We start from the raw sequence: 12,669 nt of genomic DNA on the forward strand, positions 1-12,669 counted from the left end.
CCTGCTAAGGAATAAGTGTGGATATCTACATATTTCCCCTGCTGTGGAAAGCATTTTTAACAGAAAAACAGCTGGGGGGGGGGGAAGGACTCAAGAAACACCCCCTCACAAAGGAGTTCTTTGGCTGCAGATTTCAGCCATTGCAGCTGCATTTTGTAAAGCGGGGGGGGGGGGGGGGGGTGTTTAAAAACTTATGCACAAAGGAACTTCACTGGATATTTCCATAAGTGACAGCAAACCATCTATAGCATAGGTTTTATTTGTTTATATAAAATTGTATATGAAATAGTAACTGAAATTGAAAGGTCTTGCTTATCAACAAGGGAAATATGGATTATGTTAAATTTATTATGCACATTTGTATAGATTCTATACACACATGCTTTCATACAGCACGTATGCTCATAAGTAGCATCAGAAGCTTTTTATGTTATGTCCCCTTTACTCATGAATACCACCACAATGTTTTATCTTTTTTACCCTCTAATTTTAATTATTGTTGTATATACCCTTTATAAAGAAAAAAAACAGACCTACATGTAAATATATTCACACCCCATTTCATTTTTATTGACAAGAACACTAGTATAAAATATTTTAAATGTATGGTCCAGGAAATTGTTTTTATGAGTAAGTTTATAGCTTCAGTACAAATGTCACTGCACAAAGAGAAGCACAGTAACTAGGAAAGCATTACAGACTCCATTTCTTTTTTTTTATTATTATTAAATCTACAAAATTTTAACACTTCCAGAAAGTCTTGATGATTCAGGCATACTTCTGTGAGTGTTACAAGGCTTTAAAATAGCAAAAGTTTGGCATGTATTAAAATGACTAATTGTGGTAAAGGTGTTACATCCTCTTCAAACCTATGCTTAACAATTTAGAAATTATGAACATTTCCATTTGGAAATGTGACTGCATTCAATTTGAGTTCTTGTTCCTTCACCTAATCATAGCTCATGTGGGAATAAGCTAACTAAGCCTGAAATCCTATTAGCAAATAAAACCATGCATGTTACAATACAGTTTAGGAAAACATTCTTCTAACAAACATTCTTCTGCCATTGTGGTCTGAATGCTTAATTCTGAAGGTACTTTAATGTTCTTTTTACAATAAATCCTGAAGAGTGCTGCTGCTTCTATGACAATGACAATGACATTTTGCTGCTATTATTATTATTATTATTATTATTATTATTATTGCTGCTGCTGCTACTACTACTATTGCTACTACTGTTACTGCACATCATTGTGTATAGTGCTTTACAGAGAGTAAGAGGCTCAGTTGGGTTACAATCTTAAATTCAGCTCACAATGGGGTTGGAGAAGTGTTGGATGGGTTAAATAGGAATTATATATGGAATATCAGGTATTTACAAGTTGACAGCACCTAGTGACTGCAATGGCTGGCTGGGGAGGGCAAGAGTTGTAAACAACATCTGGAAGGTTGGAGAAGGCTGACATATATGGTCATTTCTTAAGTTGTCTTAATGTGTGACCACTCTAGGTCTTGATCCAGAACCTTTTGAGGCACTGTAGAATAAAAAAAATATGGTAATGATTTTAAGGTTTTAAAATAATAATATGGCCAGGTTTCCATTTTGCTTTCCCCAGCCCCCAGTACATATATTGGCCCACCACTGGGGTTTGATTGCAGGATACCAAAATCCATGGATGTTCAAGTTCCATTAAATGCAGTGGGGTGGTAAAATTGTGTCTCATATATAAAATCAAGATTTGCTTTTTGGAACTCTGTGTAGGGTGTTTGTGTGGAATATTTTCAAGTTGTGGATAGTTCAGTCAGTGGATGCAGAATCTATGGATGCAGAAGGCCAATTGTATGTACATGGGCCTGAGTTCCCCCTGAACCTAATTGTTTTTACTTTTGAGTCAGTATATACAGGAGGACTGAACTGTTATTGAACTTTTTCCAATTATATCACACTAGCCCTGTACATAGACATACCCTTCAACTTTTCATAGATGAAAATCAGGACATGTCTGGCCAAGCACCATCAGAGTGTGGTCAAGATAGTAAAAGATTAATGAGGAAGGATACACAAGCTAGAAGAAGCTGCACCAGTTTGCTTTTGTCTGAGCCTACTGGGAAGGGCAAGATTCTTCCCCTCTTCTCCTCTCCCTCCTACTGAGTTAGTAGAGTGCAAACTACATTGGTCTTTTGAACTAAGTGTGCAGCTGTTGAAATATGCTGAGGACAAAGAAGGAAAGTAGATGGAGGAGAGAGAGACTGGAACATTTTAAAAGCAGGTAATAAAGTGGGACAATAGAGGATTGATCCAGACTGTCCCTATCGAATTGTGACAGTTGCTGTGCATAGAGCTGTATGTGTGTCTACTCTATTTAGGAAACTATGTGGATATGACAATATCTAGAATCAACAATCAAGTTGTTTTCCCTTGCACTGCAGCTGTAATCTCCCAGTTTACTGGGGATTCTGGGCATTTTAGGCCAAAAATAATGCTCCAAAATAATCTCAACTGCCAAGACTGAGAACAAGAAACCTGGCCCTATTTTCTCCCACATAATAAATCTGCACATGCCTACAGGTTTTCTTTAAAACAATCTGTATGCAAGGTAGAAAAGAAAATGTGTCCCTACCACCACCAGTTCCTTTATCTTAGAAATGTTGTTTTGTTTCACAGTTTGAAGGCTGCAAGAAGGCCTTTTCTAGACTAGAAAATCTCAAGATTCACTTAAGGAGCCACACTGGAGAAAAACCTTATCTTTGTCAGCATCCAGGCTGTCAAAAAGCATTCAGTAATTCCAGCGATCGAGCCAAGCACCAGAGGACGCACCTGGACACTGTAAGGGTCCTCATTTTCATTGTTCATTTTCAAGTTCTGTTTTGTTATCCTGCTTTGATTTTGCTACGTATTTTGGAATTTGGCTTTAAAATGTACAAGCTTTAAAGGGTGGTAAACGCCAGGAAGAATTTGGAGTGGAATAAACAATGGAAAGCTCTGTAAGTAGAGTTGCCAGGTAATTACCTCTGACCAACAGAGATGACTGCAGTTGAGGAGGCCTCTCCCTTTCCTTCTGTAACAGTTTCAAAAGAGGCAGAGTGAATGAAGCAGGGTGTATAGCACAGGGTAACCTATTCAGAATAGCCTGACCACAATAATTCATGTCCAGGTAGCTTCTGGATTAGACTACTGCAAGGCGTCTACATGGGGTTGTCACTGAAGCTGCAGCTAGTGTAACTCATAGCAGTTACATTGCTGATGGGAAGAATTTATCTATGTTGGCTGGTAGCTTCCATGTCAGGGGTACTGTGAATTTACTCTGGGTTTATTTCAGACTTTAAGTCTCTAAATAGGTTCATCACCTTGCAAAGCTCTTTGAAAACTGAGACTAAACTGTGGAGCAGATTCACTACACCCCTGGTATCTGCTGCCTGGCACCACATCTTACAGAAACCATATGACACCAGGAATTGCACTAGCTGCTAATACTATTCTGCTATGAATTCAAGGTCCTGGTGATGATATTTTAAGCCCTAACAGGTCTGTGACCTTGATACCTGAAGCAGTATCTCCCCCTAGATAAAGTATGTCTATCTGAGGACTGAGATCTGCTGAGCTCTGTCTCCCACCAGTGTGGGAATACATGGGAGAGGGCCTTCTGTCCTGTATTAATTCTGGAGTGTAGATGCAACCACTGTTTCATTTTTCCCCTTGCCATTTAAAATTCATTAAATTGTTCTGAAGTGTTTTGAATTCATTCTGTTCTTTGCCACAAGGAGGTCTTATGATATGGGACAGAACATAAATGTTTAAATAAATAAAGTAGAATAGCTTCTCTCAAAGGTCCTCCCATGTTCCTTCATCCACAGTGCACTGCTATCGTGTGCACGCTGCCCTATGGCAGGCCCATCCTTCTAAACAAGCTCCCCCTCATGAGAGGGATTCCAGTTGCCCACATCTCCCTCCCTCAGTCCCTTGGCTGCTTGAAACAGAAGTGAGGTAATTCGTGTGGCCTGGGAAAGATATAGGTTGACTCATCAGTGGGGGAAAGGAGAAGATAAAAAAAAATTAAAAAAGAAAAACATGGCCGAAGGAGAGGACCCATTTCTACAGAATTTACAAACTTATATGTCTGACTTATAAGTCTAGATGCAGATGTAGAAATTAGTATTATAATTTTTAGAAATGCAGTGTGTCTCATTATGGTTGGGAGCACTGCTCAGCACTGAGACCTGGTGCTGCACTGCTCATTCCTCTGACCAGGTGCTACCAACAGACAATCTCTGTATCCCTGCTTTCCCTTCTTAATTATTCTTTTCCTTAAAATTGGGCTGGAACTAGACTGTCCTTCACATGGAAGGTTACTTAAACTTTTCTCTGTAAAATTAGATACATAAACACCCTAATAAGAGATCTGTTACACTGCATCAGATGAAATCAAGAAGCCCTTTGCTTTAGGACAAGGATTGGCTGCCCAAAAGATCAAGGGGCTCTCCGCCCCATTTCTCACTCATTCCAGACTCTTACAGATTGCACCTGCCCCTTCTAGAGAAACAGGACATGATTGGAAGGGCACTTCTAATTTCTTAAAAGTTGCTCCCTCCTCACAAAGTCCCCAAGGTGTGAGGCGTGTTTTAGGCCAGAACTATTTCCCCAGGTGGGTTCCAGAGATATGATCCTTTGTTTTAGGGTCTTTTTTAAAAAAATGATGTCACCACATGAGAGAAGCCACACAGATGCACAATATCATCCCTTGGTTTAGAAAAACGGGCCTATGGAGGTATTACTCAGTGCAGAACAGAGGTGCTGGGTGGAAAAGGCTCCACTGGCTACACAGATGTACACAGAGATGCTGTGATGCATACTCTGAACATGAAGGTTAAGCCTCATTGCTTTAGACTTTTGAATGAGTTGCAGTTACACTATAGATAGGCAAATATGCCCTCTGATACTGGGATCGAAAAGAGTACATTTCTGTCTCTCAATATTAGGACAAAAATTTAAGATAGCATGCACAACTTTTAGTAAAACATAAATGAAAACCCTTGAAGGTCTGGTTGGGACTTCAAACAGTTATTCTAGTATTTGTGCAGGTATGCACCAGTGGTCTAACAATATAATGTAAACACCGACCTTTCTAGCCCTGTCTAGATAGCATGCAAAAGGATATGCAAATTAATTACCATATATACTGATCCATAAGTCGACTTCATGTATAAGTCGAGGTAAGGTTTTAGAGTCAAAATTATGGATTCTGATCTGACTGTAGATATGCCAAGGCTACAACTTAGGTGCACGTAACAAAGGATGTAAAAGACAAAGCAAAGTAGAATGACTTAACAAAATTCTAGCAGGCATAACTGTTATGCTCATCCTAAAGAAAACAGTTAAAATACAATACTTACATTGACCCATGGATAAGACGACCCAGGTTCAATTTTTTCACTACAGTTTCTAGACTTATACATGAGTATATACAGTAAATATACTATAGTATGTACACACACACAGTGGTTTATGTGAAAACCTGTATCTCCTTTTTCTTTCCTACAAAAAAAAACATTCAGAGCAGCCAACAAGACATCAAAATAAGCAAGAATTAAAACATGCAGGCAGCCATTGTTAAAGCAACTCCATGTACAGTGGGTCTTCCCCTTACACAGGGATCCATTCCGGATCCCTCCACATAAGGGGAATTCCACATGTACTGGAGCCCCATTAGAAGTAATGGGACTCGGACCCATGGCACACAGCGGCATGGCAGCATGTGCAAACCACAAGGGTGCATCCCATTACTTCTTCCAGGGTGCGCGACGGGCTTTTCCAGCATACGCTGAAAGCCGTGTATGCCATGCCCACGTAAAACCCAGGCACAGTGTATATGAAAGCAAATCAAAATGAAAAGCACATAATTTACTTTGTATATAGCAGTTGTTGCCCATGATAGAAGCATGATAAATGGAGAAATTCTAAGATTATATAAAAAGCTCAAAGTACTGACCAAATTGCAAACAAATAACTGATTAACATGTTTTTTCCCAACTAAGTCTGATTTTTTTTAAAAGGGGGCACAAGAACAATAGTGCATGCTTGTAACTGGTTAGTAGTTGGTTGGTAATATTTTAATAAGTAATATCTGAACAACCCTTAATAATTTTGAAGCTTTAACATGTGAGCTTTGCTTTCTGCTTTTATTTCTTCTCTGTCATATAACACCTAACTTCTTCCCTTCATTCTCTCTTTCCGAAGCAGATTTCTTCTATATCTCTGTGTCTGGGACTTTCCTAGAGCTTCTTTACATGAACCAATAAAGAAATGTAATTTCTGACTAAGCCAAAGGTTTCTGTGAGGGTTAAATAACTGTAAGTACAAGTAGATATGAGAATTTATTTGATCAGTATGTAAAATTCAGTCCCTCTTGCTTCTGTCTATACTTTTTACCAAGGATATATATATCCCACCTGGCCCTTGGTTGGTATGATATTTTCCCTTATCTCAGGCTTCATTATAGCCCTATTCAAATATTTTACCCAAGCATGCCTCCAACATATGAATAGGGCTACACTGAGTAGCCATGACCTCAATGTATTTACTAACTAGCTCCATACTCAGGCATCTACATATGTAATGTGGGAATCTGCAACAAAAGAGCCTTGGTGTGTATCTGGAATCCCAAGTGATACCCACCAATCCACATGGAAGCCTTTTGCACATACAGCTATATACATTTGAAAGCTCTGTCTCTGAAATACTTGTGCTATATGTGCAGATACCACAGGTGGAGTTATGCAGCCCATTCACACTGCACAGTTATAGAGCTATTAGTCTGCTTTAACTGCCATGGTTCTATCCAGTGCGACACTGGGTTTTTTTCATTTGATTAGGCACTAGAACTCCTTGGCTGAGAATACCCCCTCCCTAAACTGCAAATCCCAGGATTCTATAGGACAGAACTATGGCAGTTAAAGTGAAATAATATTGCTGTAAATGTGTAGTGTGAAAGGGCCATTGGCATGCGCAGTGTCCAAGATATAGCTATTTTCATGGCCTTGCTCACATATTGGGAGAATGCATGAGAAAAAAAATTGAGCTCATTTCTCAACATGTTGTGATGCATCTGTCTCTCACAGTTATAAATATGTTTGAGCATCTCATGATGTTACTGCCATTATATCCAAGAGCTAATGATTAAACAGAATTGGGGTGGTAATAATAATAATAATAATAATAATAATAATGTATTTTATGTATATCTTCTTCTGTAAGACAGGGTATAAAATATAGCAACATGGAACTCCATGCTTAAAGAATTAAAAATGTTCTCATTTTTCCCTTTGCCCTTCTGCTTTACTTCTTCTTTCTTAGCTCTTCTGTAAATTACATTCTGTTTGTGGTATTAGGCACTATAGTCATTGTACTGCAATTTGTATCAACCTCAAAAGCTTTAGAGCACTATCATTTTTAAAAAAAGAACTATCTTGTAACTTAGCAATTTTCCTTTTGTTTGTTTAGAAACCTTATGCTTGCCAGATTCCTGGATGTACCAAACGATACACAGATCCAAGTTCTTTAAGAAAGCATGTAAAAGCCCATTCCTCCAAAGATCAGCAAGCCAGGAAAAAGGTAAATTTTTACAGATCACTACTGTAAAAAGAGTCTGAAAGGGGAAAATCAGAAAGTTATCATAAGGCCTAAATGAGGTAGGACCATTTTGAAGAAAAAAGACATAGAAATGTTAAGTTCATAGTGATTTCAAGTTAGGTTAAACACATACAAAAGATTTTGAACCACATTCCAAAACATCTTGAGATGTTCTGCCGATTAAAAAAAAAACATTCAGAACACCAGAAAAAAAACAAAACCCAAGTGTGATGTATTATTGGTGAGTTTGTTTGTACGTCGTAACCTTTTGTCATTCAGTTTCAATCGCTGCATGTTTTTCTAAGAATCTATATTGTACAAAGTTGGTTTAATATCTTGTTTAAGTTAGAATCCTGAGCTACTATGCCAGAGTCCATCTTGTGTTGAACAGTTAAATAAACTACTGAGCTTAAATTGCCTCTTCAGCTGTCTGCAAATGCCATGCATTGCAATCTGTGTTCTACTGTATCCTGCTGGAGTCAATAAAATGCCCCCTTTATTTCAAATAAAATTTATTTCCAAATGGGTGATAATAACAAAACCTACATCTTTGTGGATTTTTTCCTTCCCTTCCATTACTATAAAGCAGTGTGTCACAATTTATAAATAATAATTTATTATTGCTTTACGGTATATGGTTTGGCTTTTATGTATTATGTTTTTCATGCTCTATTGTTCATTCTTGATTGTTCTGTAACCTCCAGCCTAGAAAATGAAATAAATGTAACAGCCACTTTTCTTCCTTAGTTATGCATAATAACTGGATTTAGCTCCATTGTTCCTTTACCTTTGTATCCTTTTAATTTATCACTTTGAATTGGAAATACATTTGGTGAACAAAGGGGGATAAAAAGATTTTTGGGTATAGATCAAAAGAGTTCAAAAATATGCTCTTAGGTCATAACGTATAACATTTATGAGCTGTATTCCACTTATGATATCTTTGAGAACTTTATATGACTAACACACTTCATACTTTGGTATTTTAAATATTTCCTGGCATAATAATAAAAGTGTAAGAAACAATAAACCTTTAAAGTCAGAATTAAGGTTATTTATGACTTTAATTAAAAATGAAAATTGGCTTAATGTCAAAAAATCTTTACAAAAATGTGAATTCATCAAAAACAACCATAAAAATTCCAAGGTGATAAAAGCACAGTGAAGTAATAGCTCCAACCCTAGGGAACCGTTCAGTTGAATAGCTTGAGACTCTTCACTGTTACACCCTGTTAGTCATGGATTTGTTTAATATGTCCTGCTTGACTGCTTTCTAATCCTCTTTTTAAAGCTCCCCTTTGCTAACTAAATAATGTTATTTTGTTATTTTGCTATCACTTGCCATTCAAAATGCCATGCTCATATTGACCATGCGTGTGTGCGTGTGTGAGTGTATGCCATTAGATGTGTCATAAGCCCCGTGTTCATACTTTGAGAAATCTTGACTACAGTGATAGAGTGTCTATTAATTCCAGTACAGCTGGATTTCAGTAATTGTGTCAGCATGTGGTTACACTGATATTGCCAGTATCCTAATGAATCATTATAGCATTTTGCTTTTCCTTCTGGGAATTCAGTCAAGACTAGGCTTTGGTAGTAATTTAGAGTGAGCTCCACATTCTATACATACTTACTACTTGTATTATGAATGCATACCACAGCCAGAGAGAGTGTTAAAAACTAGCAACGTTTTGCCTTGGAGGGCAGTGATTTAACACTCTCTTTTCCATTTAGATATGTGTCAGAAGAGCATTTCCAAGCACTGTAAAATTGCTTACACCGATCTGCATGTTCAGAAACCACACTTATAGCTCTGAAATAGCTGCTGTATTTATTTTAATTCAAAGGGTTCCCTAGTGGATGGCTCTCTTCTGAACCATGATGCTAAACGTCATATTACATTAAATATGTAGCAGCACACTCGGGATTCTTTTTAACTCTTAAATAAGCATACGTAACTGGGGCTACTGTGCACAAATATAGGTGATTTGAATCTTTCCACAGCCAACTAGCTTCAATTCATAATACACTTGCCACATCACTTGATTGAGATTTCCTGCATGGCAGGGGGTTGGACTGGATGGCACTTGTGGTCTCTTCCAACTCTACGATACTATGATTCTATGATCAGGGTTTTAAATAAGAGAAAAGCTTTAAGTGATGCCAGTTCCCTTTCTCTCTTTGGCCTTTGTGAGTGGGAGAGTTTTTGTTGTTGTTACCCACCTTTGAGTCGATCTTGACCCATGGCAACACTGTAGATGAGACAGTGCTCCCTATGCTTCACTGCTCTGCTCAGGTCCTGCAAATTCATACCCATGACCTCCTTAATAGAGTCCATCCATCTAGCATGTGGCCTTCCTCTCTTTCTGCTTCCCTCCACCTTTCCTAGGATTATTGTTTTTTCCAGTGAGTCGTGCCTCCTCATGTTGTGGCCAAAGTACAACAGCCTCAATCTAGTCATCTTAGCTTCCAGAGAGATTTCTGGTTTGATCTGCTCTTGTTTGACTTCTTGGCTCTCCATGGTAACCTCAGCACTCTTCTCCAGCACCACATCTCAAATGAATTAATTCTCTTCCTATCCGTTTTCTTAACTCACATCCATGCATGGCAATAGGGAATACAATGGCTTGTATGATTCTAACTTTCGTGCTCAGTTGTATGTCTTTACATGTTAGGATATTTTCTAGTTCTCTCATAGCTGCTCTCCCCATTCTTAGTCTCCCTATGATTTCTTGACTGCAGTCCCCACTCTGATCAGTCTTTGATCTCAGGTATGAAAATTCTTTTACTATTTCTATTTCCTCATTGTATAGGTTGGGTAAATTTTCTATGGTCGTTATTTTTGTTTTCTTATGTTAAACAATAAGCCTGCCTTTGCACTTTCCTCCTTGATTTTCCTGAGTAGTTGTTCCAAGTCTGTGATGTTTTCGGCTTGTAGTATCCACCCACAATGGTCTCAGTCCAGAAAGTGGTATCACACACTTACTCAAAAATAGAATAGACCAAAACTGCATGCTATAACACAAAAGCTTCAGTCCTGTTGGGTAATCCCATGGGATAAATTCTTGATTGGTGAATGAACATCTAGGTAAATCCAACTGATTTAATAGTTCTACTCTAGTTGGGACTAACCAGAGATTTAGGCCAGAGTGTAGAAGCTGAATGAAGCAAGGCAAATTAACAATGCCTTCTTTGGCCTTATTCCAGTTCTTCAGTGAATAGGAGCTTGCCCTGAAACTGTGGCATCTCGAGAGGAAAGTTGATTGAAGAAACATAGAGGAATGGCATTATCTTTTGCATGTCAGAAAAAATAAGTATCACAATTGTGCTGTTAAGAGTCAACAACAGTGAAATGAGAGGGTTACTGGCATGTATGGGACCACACTTGTGCTAAATTGTGATTATTATTTTTAAAAAATATGCCTGAGCATTCCACTGCCTTTGATTATAAATCTTTACTGAATTAGAATTGATGTACTGACTCCGTTGACCTAGCATTGATTCAGACATGGACCAGATAATGAGCACTCCTATTACTTATAGTCAAGATCAAACCTGATGGCAAATATAGAAGGATATTGGTGGGACTTGCCAGAAAATGTAGGGCAGCATGCTACCTGTTCAGCATTCCAAACATTTCTTTTCATTCCTACTTTCCCTCAGTTTTCCATACATGCACCCCAGTAGTTGACAGGGACATCCAGGAGTTTGAAAATGAGTGGGCCAAAGCCATTATTTGAGTGGAAGATTACTGGGCAGGGAAGTGTTAACCACTCAGGAATATTGCAAGATATTGGAGTGATGGGGAGTAAAAGCATGCAGTATCCAGAGAGAGATTACTAGATCTAAGTGAGTGAAAAAAAGATACCATGGAAGATATGTAGTCTTAAGTCTTGACTGCTTCCCATGTTATAGAGGGAAACCACAGTAACTCTGTGATTCCTCACAGTGGCGTCACTAGGACTGGCATCACTTGGTGCACTAACTCATGGTATCACCTTCCCCCCATAGACCTCCTCCTATACCACACCATACAGAATCCTTAGTAATGTTTTTTTGCACTAATGGTTAAAGTGGACATTTGGTAAGATGTATTATTTTTAAAGAATATTTTTTTAAAAAATAAAAACATTTAAAAAAATAAAAACTAAAACTTTAATTTAAAAATAACTTAGGGCTTCTCCTTTCTCTTCCCTCTGAGCCTCATCCCACTCACACAATCTCTTCAGTGCTTTAAAGGGATGCAGGAAAACATCACAACCCATTTCTGCCAAAAAGCAGATGTTTGAGAGCAGTGGTGTCACCCCCCTTAATCTGCAAGCCCCAGTAAGCAGGATGGCTCCTTTATGCCATAGCTTACTCCTAAGTCCCATGATGGCTTGTGGCTGCCACATCAGCAAGACAGTGAGTCTGGTCTGGGTTTTAGTCAGAACCCAAGGTGCTGAATCCCATCCCTGAAATAGGATCAGAATCTTGGACATAACCTTTAAAGTTTCAACTAAAACCCAGACTGGTTCATCACCCCACTGACATGGAAGACAACTACTCCCATCCTAGTTGGCTGGTATGGCTTGTCACCAAAAATGCTGCTTAGAGCAGGGTTGTTGTTTTTGTTTGTTTGTTTGTTTGTTTTTGCAGTTTTAAAGTACAGGGAAAGGTGGATGTATACTTTAAAATACAGACCACAGTTCCAGATCATGGTTTTGATGACAAACCATGTAGTTATTAAAACTAGCTAAAAGAAAAGAAAAGAAAATGGTAGTGATTATACAATGTAATTCCTTCCTTCTGACTTCCCATTTGACAGATCCGCAGCTGACTGACTGCTAAGAGCTGCAGCTTACATCACCATCACTGATCTCTTATCAAAAAGTAGCCATGTTACTCTACTGTATGTGTATGTTTTAATCATCAGTTTGCCATTATCTAAAGCCTGACATTTTAAACTGCTCAGAGCAGAACCTATATTGCTTGTGTCCCCTCCTCCTGCATACTATTGTTGGACTAGCCTTGCAATATGTGGAGGAACAGTGGTATTTTA

The 12,669-nt window shown here is 38.3% G+C and overlaps 1 protein-coding gene across 2 annotated transcripts in view; it reads left to right on the plus strand.

The window, feature by feature from the left end:
* GLIS3 (GLIS family zinc finger 3) overlaps positions 1-12,669 on the plus strand; it is a 182,493-nt gene that overhangs the window by 112,452 nt on the left and 57,372 nt on the right. For both annotated transcript variants that reach the window (XM_089511795.1, XM_089511805.1), the window contains exons 4-5: positions 2,667-2,828; positions 7,500-7,610. In XM_089511795.1, the coding sequence (XP_089367921.1) occupies positions 2,667-2,828; positions 7,500-7,610 (273 nt within the window). The remainder of the gene's footprint in view (positions 1-2,666; positions 2,829-7,499; positions 7,611-12,669) is intronic.

Source organism: Sceloporus occidentalis, unplaced genomic scaffold (assembly GCF_023333645.1).
Source record: "Sceloporus occidentalis isolate IW3139 unplaced genomic scaffold, rSceOcc1.0.p SCAF_1, whole genome shotgun sequence".
In the NCBI taxonomy this organism is placed as follows: domain Eukaryota; kingdom Metazoa; phylum Chordata; class Lepidosauria; order Squamata; family Phrynosomatidae; genus Sceloporus; species Sceloporus occidentalis.